The sequence below is a fragment of the Ranitomeya variabilis genome, chromosome 4 (assembly GCF_051348905.1).
Source record: "Ranitomeya variabilis isolate aRanVar5 chromosome 4, aRanVar5.hap1, whole genome shotgun sequence".
Taxonomy (NCBI): Eukaryota; Metazoa; Chordata; class Amphibia; order Anura; family Dendrobatidae; genus Ranitomeya; species Ranitomeya variabilis.
The window spans coordinates 645,083,669-645,099,677 of NC_135235.1; the positions used below are offsets into that span (position 1 = coordinate 645,083,669).

The 16,009-nt window shown below is 41.7% G+C and overlaps 1 protein-coding gene across 6 annotated transcripts in view; it reads right to left on the bottom strand.

Moving 5' to 3' along the window:
- Positions 1-2,959: 2,959 nt before the first annotated feature.
- LOC143767394 (uncharacterized) overlaps positions 2,960-16,009 on the bottom strand; it is a 170,645-nt gene continuing 157,595 nt past the window's right edge. For all 6 annotated transcript variants that reach the window (XM_077255705.1, XM_077255702.1, XM_077255703.1 and 3 more), the window contains one exon: positions 2,960-5,685. In XM_077255705.1, the coding sequence (XP_077111820.1) occupies positions 4,691-5,685 (995 nt within the window). In that variant the 3' untranslated portion in view covers positions 2,960-4,690. The remainder of the gene's footprint in view (positions 5,686-16,009) is intronic.

Below are 16,009 nucleotides of genomic sequence, written 5' to 3' on the forward strand. Positions count from 1 at the left end.
GTCATACTCTGACAGCGTGCTCTGACGTCAGCTGCTAGCCTCCGATTGGCTGGCATCTTTTAACTATTGCCGTGCGGGCCCGGGCAATAGAGTTTAACTGAACCTGCGTCTCGGATACAGGTTCAGTTACTTCGGGCCCCCTCTGATCATCAGGCCCCATATACCAGTTAGGGCAGTAATGCCCTGATGGCGACCCTGCTGACACAGACAAGAGACACTGCCCAGTGTGGTAAACACTTGCAAGTTACAGTGCGCTGTTGCCATCTAGTGCCCTTTTTGAGAATTGTGCCTGTTGCACATAATTATGCAGTAAAACTGAGTAGCATACCTCGCAACTAGGGTTGAGCGAAACGGGTCGGCAATTTTCAGAAGTCGCAGACTTTTGGCAAAGTCGGGTTTCATGAAACCCGACCCGACCCCTGTGTGGGGTCGGCCATGAAGTCGGCGATCTTCTGAATCTGGAATCGGAATTCCGATACCGATTCCCGATATGTTTAAGATATCGGGAATTGGTATCGGAATTCAGATTTAAGTGTAAAATAAAGAATTAAAATAAAAAATATCGCCATATTTACCCTCTGACGGGCCCTGGTACTAACCGGGAACCTTCCTTCCTTAGAATCAGCCTTCTAGGACCTTGCGGTGACGTCGCGGCTTGTGATTGGTCGCGCGGCCGCCCATGTGACCGCTCGCGCGACCAATCACAAGCCGCGACGTCACCGAAGGTCCTGGAAGGGCTGATTCTTAGGAAGGAAGGCTGCCGGAACGAAGCCGAGGGTGAGTATATTCCTATTAGGTATATACTCACCCTCGGACACGCCCTGCTTCTTTCCGGCAGCCTTCCTTCCTAAGAATCAGCCCTTCCAGGACCTTCGGTGACGTCGCGGCTTGTGATTGGTCGCGCGAGCGGTCACATGGGCGGCCGCGCGACCAATCACAAGCCGTGACGTCACCGCAAGGTCCTGGAAGGCTGATTCTAAGGAAGGAAGGTTCCCGGTTAGTACCAGGGCCCGTCAGAGGGTAAGTATAGCGATATTTTTTATTTTAATTCTTTATTTTACACTTAAATATGGATCCCAGGGCCAGAAGGAGAGTTTCCGCTCCTTCAGACCCTGGGAACCATTGGAAACCCAATGCACTGCATTGGGTTTCGAGTTTCGGCCGACCCCGACTTTTTTATAGGATCGGCCGATTTCACTCGACCCGACTTTTGAAAAAGTCGGGTTTCGTGAAACCCGACCCGATCCTATAAAAGTAAAGGTCGCTCAACCCTATTCATGGTCCTTTACAGTCTGAGAATACCGGCTCCCAGCTGTCAGCTTTAGCTTGGCTGGTTGTCAAAAATGTGGGGACCCCATGGCGTTTTATAAAATTATTTAAATAACGTGATCTTTTTCGGCACTTACGTTAACGCAGTCCGTTTAACGCATGCGTTGAATGGACTGTACTAACGCAATGTGATCCTAGCCTAACACTGACAGCTGAGGGTTGCAGCTTGCAGCTGTCAGTTTTGCCTGACTGCTTATCAAAACTACTAGGGAACTCACATCAATTTTTGTTAAATTATTTATTTATAACACAATTGAAGCCACTTTTCCTGGTGTCTGTACCTAAGTTTAGCTGTTTTGGCCGCTTGTTGTCCCCCTGAAGGTGTTATTTATGTGTTTATACATGAAGGGATGCGTTGAACTGCACTAGTGGGGTATGTGTGCCACACCTTAAGATAAAAAAAGGTTTAAAAAAATATGAAATAAAAAAAAATATAAAAGTTTAAATCACCCCCCTTTCGCCCCATTCAAAATAAAACATTAAAAATAAAATCAAATATATGCATATTTGGTATCGACGCGCTCAGAATCGCCCGATCAATAAAAAAAAGAATTAACCTGATCGCTAAACGGCATACCGAGAAAAGAATTCGAAATACCAAAATTATGTTTTTTTGGTTGCCACAATGTTGCATTAAAATGCAATAACGGGCGATCAAAAGAACGTATCTGCACCAAAATGGTATCACTAAAAACGTCAGCTTGGCACGCAAAAAACAAGCTCTCAGCCAACCCGAGATCACGAAAAATGGAGACGTTACTGGTATCGGAAAATGGCTCTTTTTTTTTTTTTTTTTTTTTTAACAAAGTTTGGAATTTTTTTTACCACTTAGGTAAAAAATAACCTAGACATATTTGGTGTCTATGAACTCGTAATGACCTGGAGAATCATTAAAGCAGGTCAGTTTTAGCATTTAGTGAAGCTAGCAAAAAAGCCAAACAAAAAACTAGCATTGGGATTGCACTTTTTTTTGCAATTTCACCGCACTTGCAATTTTTTCCCATTTTTAGTACACGACATGGAAAATCCAATGATGTCGTTCAAAAGTATAACTCGTTACCAGCGTAAAAGTAAAAAAAAAAAAACAGTACATACTTACATTCCGATGTCCGTCAGGTCCCTAGCAGTCTGCTTCCCGCACTGACTGAGTGCCGCCGTAAAGTGAAAGCACAGCACAGCGGTGAAGTCACTTTCCGGCCGGCAGTCAGTCAGAGCGGGAAGCAGACTGCGAGAGACCTGACGGGCACCGGAATGCGAGTATGTACTGTTTTTTTTTTTTTACTTTTACGCTGGTAACCAGGGTAAACATCGGGTTACTAAGCGCGGCCCTGCGCTTAGTAACCCGATGTTTACCCTGGTTACAAGCGAACGCATCGTTGGATCTGTGTCACACACACTGATCCAACGATGACAGCGGGAGATCCAGCGACGAAAGAAAGTTCCAAACGATCGGCTATGACGTACGATTCTCAGCGGGGTCCCTGATCGCTGCTGCGTGTCAGACACAGCGATATCGTATGGATATCGCTGGAACGTCACGGATCGTACCGTCGTAGCGACAAAAGTGCCACTGTGAGACGGTACCCTTAAGCTGTTAAAACAAACATAGAAAAAGAAGTATGCAAGTGCATAGCGATCACCAAATAAAAGCCTTTATTATGAATGGCATTGGAAGACAAAAAAGGTACAAAAATGTAAAACACATTAAAAAAGCCAATAGGCCATTTATTCACAAATCTGTGTCTATAGTTATTTTAACACGTACCCTCATATGCCTGATACATTACAGTTCACAGGATTTCCAGCAAAGAAAATAAAAGGTTAGTTTATACTGACATAGAATGATAACCAAAGGAATATGAACAATTTTATAATGCCAAGATAGCAAAAAATAAACAAGTATTGTTCAATTACAATTAATAACGCTAGTGATATGCATGTCAGCACATAAGGACTTATACTAAGCACAGATGACCATGAGAATAATTAAACAAATAGGACAAAATAAATATAACAAGGAACCTGTGAATGAAGCAAAAATAGCATGAGGAGAAAAAATTCTGTGTGTTTCGCCGCACAAGCTGTGGCTTCTTCATGGGGCCTCCTTTCTAATGGTGCCTGATAATGTCCCTTATATACACAAAGATAACAGAATAATAAAGTACATGATTTAATTATCAGGTGTAGGAAGCAGAGGGAATATATCAAGGGGTTATATCAGGTTGGAAATGTGTAATGCACATGCATGAACTTAAAATATAAATAAAGTTGATTTGAGGTTGCCATTTCACAGGAGTGAACTTGCTATATTGATAAAATTTGCTTGAAAGATTTATTGCGTATGTGTAAACAAGTGTCAATAAAGTTTATCAAGGCGTATACGCGAGCAAAGCATTTGTAGGTGAGAGCTGCGCGTGTGCACAAAACGTGGACCCCTTGTAATTTGTAGACAAGCTGCGCATACGTGCAAGAATAATCATACAGAATATAGGAATGTTCAATTGAGTTATAGCGCATGCGAGCAAAGTAAAATGTGATATCGACAAAGTGATTGGTAAGTAGACCTGTGTGATAAGATAAATCCATACATAATAAGCAGAACGCTAAGTAATCCATAGCACAGATTACAAATCAATCACTGAAGTCAAGAAAGATATGTGTTTAAAGAGGAACACATCAGAGAACAATGGAAAAAAAAAATAAAAAAAAAAAATATATATATATATAACATTCCGTAGATCTAGAACACATGCGCGCATGATACAACATTGATTCCTGGGCAGAAGTAGCAGATAAGTGAGAGATAATAGTTCAGGAAATATACATTATTAATGACAGAGATAAAGGGTAGGGATCATTCATCACATCTGAATAATCCAATATAATTTAACACATATTTATATGCCATTATAATGTCACATATATAAAAAATATTATAGATATATAGAAATCCTATTTTTATAGAAGAAGGCCCAAATAAAGAATTGTAATTGTTGAAAATAAAGGAAGATATAAAAGGTGTGTAAATTAGATCTCTACCCTTTTCGATAACAGGTGTACATTGGTAATTGCATGCATTGCCAGGTCATCACTGGGTGTTCTAAATAACTTTTCTTTCCTTCCATAACATGACTTTACTTTTACTAACAGTTTTACTGAATTTGTGAAAAAAAAAAAAAAATCGAAAATAGCTGCTTCCATGTGTGATTTCTCTGATGTTAACGAAAATGTGATTTGTGAGCAAAATGTTCTAGACATGAAAATAGCTTCTTCCCTATAAGAATTCTCCAAAAGGCAACAAGGCTTGCTTTATTTGTAAAATGTTTCCTACATTCTGAATGTGCAAAATGTTTTTTATTTTTTACTCTGTATGAGTTCTCTTATGTGAGCTAAGAGTGGAGCGATCATTAAAACATTTCCCACATTCTCGACATGAAAATGATTTTCCCCCTGCGTGAATTCTCTGATGTCTAACCAGGTCCCATTTGTTTCTAAAGCATTTCCCACATTCGGAACATGAATGCGGCTTCTCATTTGTGTGAATTCTCTGATGTACAACCAGGTATGATTTGTCTCCAAAACATTTCCCACATTTTGGACATGAAAATGGTTTCTCCCCTGTGTGAGTTCTGTGATGAAAATCAAGCGATGTTTTCTGTGTAAAACATTTCCCACATATGGAACATGCATATGGTTTCTCTTTTGTGTGAATTCTCTGATGTGCATCCAGGTGTGATTTGCATGAAAAACATTTCTCACATTCTAAACATGAATATGGTTTCTCCCCTGTGTGAGTTCTCTGATGATAAAGAAGTGTTCCTTTCTGTGTAAAACATTTCCCACATTCGGAACATGAATATGGTTTCTCCTTTGTGTGAATTCTCTCATGTGCAACCAGGTTTGATTTGAGTATAAAGCATTTCCCACATTCGGAACATGAATATGATTTGTCCTTTCTGTGAATTCTCTGATGTGCAGCTAGGTTTGATTCGCTTATAAAACATTTCCCACATTCTGAACATGAAAATAGCTTCTCCCCAGTGTGAATTCTCTCATGTATAACAAGATGTGATTTGCTTATAAAACATTTCTGACATTCTGAACAAGAAAAGGATTTCTCTTGTGTATGAGTTGGTTGATGCTGCATATCCATACAGTTATTTTTACTATGCTCAACAGTCTGTGATGCATCAGAAAACAGGACTTGTTGAAAAGGAACAGTTGAAAGCTCTTTGATGTGAAGATTTGGATGTCGATCTGGGATAAGGATCTGTTCTTCATGCGAATCTCGTGTGACACCATGATCTTCTGCTATAAAATGTGACAACAGATGTCCCTCTGAGCTTCTATAGCCATCTGACAAAAAATAAAATGCATTTTAATTTTCTTCAATAGCAGAGAATACAATTTCTTACATTACATATTTTAAAGCAATTCTGTAGAAGCATTTCTATACATATTGGGGTAAATTTCAACTGAGTAGGAGAAAGTTGACTAATACAACCCCTGGAAAAATTATGGAATCACCGTCCTTGGAGGATGTTCACTCAGTTGTTTAATTTTGTAGAACAAAAGCAGATCAGACATGACACAAAACAAAAGTCATTACAAATGGCAAATTTCTGCCTTTAAGAAACACTAAAAGAAATAAAGAACAAAAAATGTGGTAGTCAGTAATGGTTAATGTTTTAACCAAGCACAGGGGAAAAATTATGGAATCACTAAATTCTGAGGGAAAAATTATGGAATCATGAAAAACAAACAAAAAACACTCCAACACATGACTAGTATTTTGTTGCACCACCTCTGGCTTTTATAACAGCTTGCAGTCTTAGGCATGGACTTAATGAGTGTCACACAGTACTCTTCATCAATCTGGCTCCAACTTTCTCTGATTGCTGTTGCCAGATCAGCTTTGCAGGTTGGAGCCTTGTCATGGACCATTTTCTTCCATGGGTTGTAGATGTCAAAGCAGGGTCTAGTGGATTATTATGTTTGGTAATCAGGTTGTGCACTTTCAATAGTTCACTTCTCTGTAGCTTTGCCATAGGTTCAGGTTTCTTTGTGCCCTTCGGCAACCTTTCGCAGTAAAACATTTAGTAAAGACTCATGATGGCTAATGTAGGTCAGTGATATTAGATGTCCATTACATACAATAGATATCAGACCACATGAGCCAGGGCTTTGAAGTAAGTGCAGTGCTCTGGTGCCAGGTACGTTTCTGTATTGGTTTTTTTATGTTTTTGAAAAGTAAAGAGTGGAAGATAAGCATTTGTCGCTTAGTTTTGACCTGAATACTGGATTCTCCCATCATCCGTCTCTCTAGCAGCAGCTAATCTCGATAATGTGATTTTTCTCTTTTGCCTGCCTTAATGGAACTCGAACTGTTGCTATCTATTGACCTTAACGTGTATCTCATCCGCATCCCTCTGCCAAGTCTGTCCGCCTACCCAACTTCTATGTATGTGCAATGCCTACCAGGGCCGTGGGATACTTGGTACCTGGTCCGGTACTTAAAGGGGATGTGTCACGGTGGTGGCAACCCAGTCCGTGGCCCTGAGTGCACAAGTAAAAGGGACAATCTTTAACCCCTTAATCCCATATGACATACTATCCTGTCGAGGTGACCTGGGACTTCATTCCCAGGGATGGGATAGTGCGTCATATGCGATCGGCCGCGCTCACGGTAAGCCAGGAGCAGGGCACGCCAGATCACTGATCTGACACAGTGCTCTGCAAAGTGTCAGATCAGCGATCTGTCACTATACAGTGATGTCCCCCCTGGGACAAAGTAAAAAAAAAAAAATTTAGATGTGTAAAAAAAAAAATTCCTAAATAAAGAAAAAAAAATATTGTTCCCATAAATACATTTCTTTTAATTAAAAAAAAACAATAAAAGTACACATATTTAGTATCGCCATGTCAATAACAACCCGACCTATAAAACTTCCACTAATTAACCCCTTCAGTGAACACCGTAAAAAAAAAAAAAGAGGCAAAAAACAACGCTTTATCATCATACCGCCGAACAAAAAGTGGAATAACACGCGATCAAAAAGACAGATATAAATAACCATGGTACCGCTGAAAACATCATCTTGTCCCTCAAAAAAGGAGCTGCCATACAGCATCATCAGCAAAAAAATAAAAAGTTACAGTCCTCAGAATAAAGCGATGCAAAAATAATTATTTTTTCTATAAAATAGTTTTTATCGTATAAAAGTGGCAAAACAAAAAAAAATGTAAATGAGGTATCGCTGTAATCGTACTGACCCGAAGAATAAAACAGTTTTATCCATTTTACCAAACGTGGAATGGTATAAACGCCCCCCCAAAAGAAATTCATGAATAGCTGGTTTTTGGTCATTCTGCCTCACAAAAATCGGAATAAAAAGCAACCAAAAAATGTCACGTGCCCGAAAATGGTATCAATAAAAACCTCAACTCGTCACGCAAAAAACAAGACCTCACATGACTCTGTGGACCCAAATATGGAAAAATTGTAGGTCTCAAAATGTGGTAACGCAAAAAATATTTTTTGCAATAAAAAGCGCCTTTTAGTGTGTGACAGCTGCCAATCATAAAAATCCACTAAAAAACCCGCTATAAAAGAAAATCAAACCCCCCTTCATCACCCCCTCAGTTAGGGAAAAATAAAAAAAATAAAAAATGTATTTATTTCCATTTTCCCATTAGGGTTAGGGTTAGGGTTAGGGTTGGGGCTAGGGTTAGAGTTGGAGCTACAGATAGGGTTGGGGCTAAAATTAGAGTTAGGGTTGGGGCTAAAGTTAGGGTTTGGATTACATTTACGGTTGGCATTAGGGTTAGGCGTGTGTCAGAGTTAGGGGTGTGGTTAGCATTATGGTTGGGATTAGGGTTAGGGGTGTGTTTGGGATAGGGTTTCAGTTAGAATTGGGGCTTTCCACTGTTTAGGCACATCAGGGCTCTCCAAACGCGACATGGCGTCCAATCTCAATTCCAGCCAATTCTGCGTTGAAAAAGTAAAACAGTGCTCCTTCGTTTCCGAGCTCTCCCGTGTGCCCAAACGGGGTTTACCCCAACATATGTGGTCCAATTTCTCTTGTTACCCTTGGGAAAATAAAAATTTGGGGGGCTAAAAAACATTTTTGTGGGAAAAAAAATAATTTTTATTTTCACGACACTGCGTTATAAACTGTAGTGAAACACCTGGAGGTTCAAAGCTGTCAAAACACATCTAGATAAGTTCCTTGGGGGGTCTAGTTTCCAAGATGGTGTCACTATAGGTGGTTTCTACTGTTTAGGTGCATCAGGGGCTCTGCAAATACAACATGATGCCTGCAGACCAATCCATCTAAATCTGCATTCCAAATGGCGCTCCTTCCCTTCCGAGCTCTGCCATGTGCCCAAACGGTGGTTCCCCCCCATATATGGTGTATGAGCGTACTCAGGACAAATTGGATAACAACTTTTGGGGTCGAATTTCTCCTGTTACCCTTGGGAAAATACAAAACTGGGGGCTAAACAATTTGTGAATTTTTATTTTTTATTTTCACAGCTCTGCATTATAAACTGTAGTGAAACACTTGGGGGTTCAAAGCTGTCAAAACCCATCTAGATAAGTTTCTTAGGGGGTCTACTTTCCAAAATGGTGTCACTTGGGGGTTTCAATGTTTAGGCACATCAGGGGCTCTCCAAACGCAACATGGCGTCCCATCTCAATTCCAGTCAATTTTGCATTGAAAAGTCAAACGGCACTCCTTGCCTTCCGAGCTCTGCCATGCGCCCAAACAGTGGTTTACCCCCACATGTGGGGTATCGGCGTACTCAGTACAAATGGCACAACAACTTTTGGGGTCCAATTTCTTCACTTACCCTTGGGAAAATAAAAAATTAAGGGCAAAAAATCATATTTGTGAAAAAATATGATTTTTTATTTTTAGGGCTCTGCATTATAAACTTCTGTGAAGCACTTGGTGGGTTAAAGTGCTCACAACACATCTAGATAAGTTCCTTAGGGGGCCTACTTTCCAAAATGGTGTCTCTTATGATCCGGTGACTCTGGAGTAGCATGAGACATTATCTGGAGTAGGTGGTACCTGTACTGACCGCAAACCCTAAACTGACACCGCAACTAGAAGTAGACATGGGGTGTACCTAACACGTCCTAGACACCTAGACACAGCCGGAGGACTAAATACCCCTATAGATGGAAATGGGAATTCTATCTTGCCTCAGAGCAGAACCCCAAAGGATAGGCAGCCCCCCACAAATATTGACTGTGAGTATAAGAGGAAAGACACGCAGGCAGAAAACAGGATTTAGCAAAAGAGGCACTACTAGCTAAATAGAAAAGGATAGGGCAGAATTCTAAGCGGTCAGTATTAAAACCCTAAAAATATCCACAGCAGATAATACAAATATTCTACATCTAACTAAAGACATAGAATGTATATCTGCATCTCCAGAGAATCCAGCATGACTGAAAAATCCAAACAAAGTCTAAGCTGGACAAAAACACAATGAATTGCACTGAATTGAAAAGCACACAGCATGTGTGCTACAGAGACAAAAAAACAGACACTTAGCTGAATTGACAGCAGGGCATGAGGAGCCAGAGATGCAATCCCTCCAAGAACAATGGACAACTGGCAGGGACTCATGGATCCAGCACACCTAAATACCTAGTAAAGCTGCAATCAGCAGAAACAACTGCCCTGGATTACAACCCAGAGACAACTGCACTACCACCAACAACCACCGGAGGGAGCCCAAGGACAGAATTCACAACAGTACCCCCCTTGAAGAGGGGTCACCGAACCATCACCAGAGCCCCCAGGCTGATCAGGACGAGCCAGATGAAAGGCACGGACCAAATCAGCAGCATGGACATCAGAGGCAAAAACCCAAGAATTATCCTCCTAGCCATAACCCTTCCATTTGACAAGGTACTGAAGCTTCCGCCTCGAAAAACGAGAATCCAAAATCTTCTCAACCACATACTCGAACTCCCCATCAACCAACACAGGGGCAGGAGGATCAACAGAGGGAACAACGGGCACCATATATTTCCGCAATAAAGATCTATGGAAAACATTATGGATGGCAAAAGAGGCCGGAAGGGCCAAACGAAAAGACACCGGATTGATAATCTCAGAAATCCTATAAGGACCAATAAACCGAGGCTTAAACTTAGGGGAAGAAACCTTCATAGGAACATGACGGGAAGACAACCAGACCAAATCCCCAACCCGAAGCCGGGAACCAACACACCGATGATGGTTAGCAAAACGCTGAGCCTCCTCCTGAGACAACACCAAATTGTCCACCACATGAGCCCAAATCTGCTGCAACCTGTCAACCACAGAATCCACACCAGGACAATCAGAAGGCTCAACCTGCCCTGAAGAAAAACGAGGATGAAAACCAAAATTACAAAAGAAGGGCGAAACCAAGGTAGCCGAACTAGCCCGATTATTAAGGGCAAACTCGGCCAATGGCAAGAAAGCCACCCAATCATCCTGATCAGCAGACACAAAGCATCTCAAATAAGTTTCCAAAGTCTGATTAGTTCGCTCGGTCTGGCCATTTGTCTGAGGATGAAATGCGGAAGAAAAAGACAAATCAATGCCCAGCCTAGCACAAAAGGCCCGTCAAAACCTAGAAACAAACTGGGAACCTCTGTCGGACACAATATTCTCCGGAATAACATGCAAACGAACCACATGCTGAAAAAACAACGGAACCAAATCAGAAGAGGAAGGCAATTTAGGCCAAGGCACCAAATGAACCATCTTAGAGAACCGGTCACAAACCACCCAGAAAACCGACATCCTCTGGGAAACCGGAAGATCTGAAATAAAATCCATAGAAATATGTGTCCAGGGCCTCTCAGGGACCGGCAAAGGCAAAAGCAACCCACTAGCACGGGAACAACAAGGCTTGGCCCGCGCACAAGTCACACAGGACTGCACAACAGAACGCACATTACGCGACAAACAAGGCCACCAAAAGGACCTACCAACCAAATCTCTGGTACCAAAAATACCAGGATGGCCAGCCAACACAGAACAATGAACCTCAGAAATCACTTTACTAGTCCATCTATCAGGAACAAACAGTTTCCCCACTGGACAGCGGCCAGGTTTGTCAGCCTGAAATTCCTGAAGAACCCGTCGTAAATCAGGGGACATGGCAGAAAGCACCACCCCTTCCTTCAGAATACCGACCGGTTCAAGGACCTCAGGAGAATCAGGCAAAAAACTCCTAGAGAGGGCATCAGCCTTAATATTCCTAACACGTCCTAGACACCTAGACACAGCCGGAGGACTAAATACCCCTATAGATGGAAATGGGAATTCTATCTTGCCTCAGAGCAGAACCCCAAAGGATAGGCAGCCCCCCACAAATATTGACTGTGAGTATAAGAGGAAAGACACACGCAGGCAGAAAACAGGATTTAGCAACAGAGGCACTTCTAGCTAAATAGAAAAGGATAGGACAGAATTCTAAGCGGTCAGTATTAAAACCCTAAAAATATCCACAGCAGATAATACAAATATTCTACATCTAACTAAAGACATAGAATGTATATCTGCATCTCCAGAGAATCCAGCATGACTGAAAAATCCAAACAAAGTCTAAGCTGGACAAAAACACAATGAATTGCACTGAATTGAAAAGCACACAGCATATGTGCTACAGAGACAAAAAACCAGACACTTATCTTAGCTGAATTGACAGCAGGGCATGAGGAGCCAGACAGAGATGCAATCCCTCCAAGAACAATGGACAACTGGCAGGGACTCATGGATCCTGCACACCTAAATACCTAGTAAAGCTGCAATCAGCAGAAACACCTGCCCTGGATTACAACCCAGAGACAACTGCACTACCACCAACAACCACCGGAGGGAGCCCAAGAGCAGAATTCACAACAGGTGTCACTTGTGGGGGGTTTCAATGTTTAGGCACATCAGGGGCTTTCCAAACTCAACATGGCTTTCCATCTCAATTCTAGTCAATTTTGCATTGCAAAGTCAAACGACGCTCCTTCCCTTCCGAGCTCTGCCATGCGCCCAAACAGTGGTTTACCCCCACATGTGGGTATCAGCGTACTCAGAACAAATGGCACAACAACCTTTGGGGTCCAATTTCTTCTCTTACCCTTTGGAAAATAAAACAAATTGGAGCTTAAGTAAATTTTATGTGAAAAAAGTTAAATGTTAATTTTTTTTTAAACATTCCAAAAATTCCTCTAAAACACCTGAAGGGTTAATAAACTTCTTGAATGTGGTTTTGAGCACCTTGAAGGGTGCAGTTTTTAGAATGGTGTCACACTTTTTTATTTTCTATCATATAGACCCCTCAAAATGACAAAAAATGTGATGGGGTCCCTAACAAATATTGGTGTTGTAAAAATGAGAAATTGCTGGTCAACTTTTAACCCTTATAACGTCCTAACAAAAAAAAAAAATTGGTTCCAAAATTGTGCTGATGTAAGGCTACGTTCACATTTGCGTTGTGCGCCGCAGCGTCGGCGACGCAACGCACAACGCAAATGTAAACGCATGCACAACGCAGCGTTTTGTGACGCATGCGTCCTTTTTTTGCTTGATTTTGGACGCACAAAAAATGCAACTTGCTGCGTCCTGTGCGCCCTGACGCGTGCGCCGCAGTGACGCATGCGTCACAAAACGCAAGTGCAACGCATGTCCATGCGCCCCCATGTTAAATATAGGGGCGCATGACGCATGCGTCGCCACAGCGGCGCCCGACGCTGTGTCGCACAACGCTGATGTGAACGTAGCTTAACCCCTTCACCCCCGGAGCTTTTTCCGTTTTTTTCGTTTTTCACTCCCCTCCTTCCCAGAGCCATAACTTTTTTATTTTTCCGTCCATATGGCCATGTTAGGGCTTATTTTTTGCGGGACGAGATGTACTTTTAAACGATATCATTGGTTTTACCATGCCGTGTAACAGAAAACGGGAAAAAAATTCCAAGTGTGATGAAATTGCAAAAAAAGTGCAATCTCACACTTGTTTTTTGTTTGGCTTTTTTGCTAGGTTCACCAAATGATAAAACTGACCTGCCATTATGATTCTCCAGGTCATTACGAGTTCTTAGACACCAAACATGTCTAGGTTATTTTTTATCTAAGTGGTGAAAAAAAATTCCAAAGTTTGCTACAAAAAAAAAAAAAATGTGCGATTTTCCGATACCCGTAGTGTCTCCAATTTTCATGATCTGGGGTCGGGTGAGGGCTTATTTTTTGCGTGCCAAGCTGGCGTTTTTAATGATACCATTTTGGTGTAGATACATTCTTTTGATCGCCCGTTATTGCATTTTAATGCAATGTCGCGGCGACCAAAAAAACGTAATTTTGGCGTTTTGATTTTTTTTCTCGCTACGCCATTTAGCGGTCAGGTTAATCCTTTGTTTTTATTGATAGATCAGGCGATTCTGAACGCGGCGATACCAAATATGTGTAGGTTTGATTTTTTTCAATAGTTTTATTTTGATTGGGGCGAAAGGGGGGTGATTTGAACTTTTATATATTTATTTTTTTTTATATTTTTAACCACTTTTTTTTTTTTTATTTTGCCATGCTTCAATAGCCTCTATAGGAGGCTAGAAGCATGCACAACTGGATCAGCTCTGCTACATAGAGGTGACATACAGATCACCTCTATGTAGCAGAAAGGCAGGTGTACTTTGAGCGCCGACCACTGGGTGGCGCTCAAAGCAATCGGCCATCAACAACCATAGAGGTCTCAAGGAGACCTCTGGTTGTTATGGCGATGCACTGCTGACCCCCGATCATGTGATGGGGGTCAGCAGTGCGAGCACTACCGGCCGTGCGGCCGGGAGCGCTAGTTAAATGCCGCCGTCAGCGCTTGACGGCGGCATTTAACTAGTTAATGGGCGCAGGCGGATCGCGATTCCGCTCGCGCTCATTGCGCGCACATGTCAGCTGTATAAAACAGCTGACATGTCGCGGCTTTAAGGTGGGCTCGCCGCCAGAGCCCACCTTAAAGCAGGGGATCTGCCAGCTGACGTACTATTCCGTCCGCTGGCAGAAAGGGGTTAAAGTAGACATGTGGGAAATGTTACTTATTAATTATTTTGTGTGACATATCTCTGTGATTTAAGGGCATAAAAATTAAAAGTTGGAAAATTGCAAAATTTTCGCCAAAATTTCCGTTTTTTTCACAAATAAATGCAAGTTATATTGAAGAAATTTTACCACTATCATGAAGTACAATATGTCACGAGAAAACAATGTCAGAATCCCCAAGATCTGTTGAAGCGTTCCAGAGTTATAACCCCATAAAGGGACAGTGTTTAGAATTGTAAAAATTGGCCCGGTCATTAACGTGCAAATCACCCTTGGGGCTTAAGGGGTTAAAGGAGTTAGAATAAAGTTTGTTCATGACACCACCTGTGGTACTCGGTCAATTGTCACCGACGCTGCTTAAAGGAGTCCTCTGAGGTGATGTTGTAGCAGCAGGGATGGTCTGGCTTCCCACAGGCGAAGCTGGGTCCCCAGGGCTCCCGGTGTAGTAGGGACAGGCGAAAGGTGGTGTAGAAAGAAACGGAGGACACAGGGAAAGCAATGCCACTGTAACAACCAGGAACCTGGGGTGTTACATATGACCTGATCATCTATGATCGTCAGTGTAAACTTATAGTTATTGAATATATTGCAATTTATGTCCTGGGAACTTCCTGTATCAAAATTAAAATCCTTGTATTGGGGTTAAAAAGTGAACAGCAGGGACACTTTGGACTAACTGTCTGGTTTTGTCAAAACCAAACACATGGCAGCTTGTTCCACCTTGCTGGTAAGTACATTCATAACATAATCAATGTACTCTACCAATAAGGCCTGGGTGAAAGTTTCAATTTTTACCATCAGATTGTCAAAAGAGATTTTTAAATTTGGTAAAACAAATTGCAAAGCTTCTCCTACTGACTGCAAATCAAGGACATACCATGAACTAAACACCGCTGCCATCCGTGTGCTGTTCATTATTTTTATAGACCCATATACCTGTATGGGTATTTTTAATTTGTGACTCTGCTCATCCCTAACAGAGACATGTCCGTTTTTGATCAAACGTGCTCAGTGATACTCGAATATCACTAGATTATTTGGGTGCTTGGATGTACTCGTTACTCAGCAAGCATTAGGCAAAGCTCGATTTCAAACTAATTCCTGCCCAGCATGTTTGGCCCGTTACACAGCCAACAAGCATGCAGAGATTGCCTGCTAGTCACTGTAATGCCATATCACAGCTCTGTGACAGTTCTTATTAGAGTGAGAGTGCTTGTCCAAGCATGTGTGTACACAGCATAACAAATCAGAGTCCTGTATTGTTGATGGTGGTGCTGAAGCTAAACCATCATACTAACAGCCCGTTAGCTTTACTGCTTGTATCAGATAGAAAGAGAGAGAGTTGCAGAAGCAGAGAGAGTGGCTGAATACAGTCTCTAGGTGGGGATTAGGGCTTTGCAGTCTGTTGCTAAAGATACGGCTGCAGCAGTTGACCACATTCGATTTTTTTTGCGTGTGAAAAAATTGACTATATTGTTAACCATAGAGTATTACCCACTTTGTGGTACAATTTGTTGTTATATAGAACTCCACAAAAGTGTTGAAACATTTTTCTGTATTCACTTACCATATTTTTTGGCGCA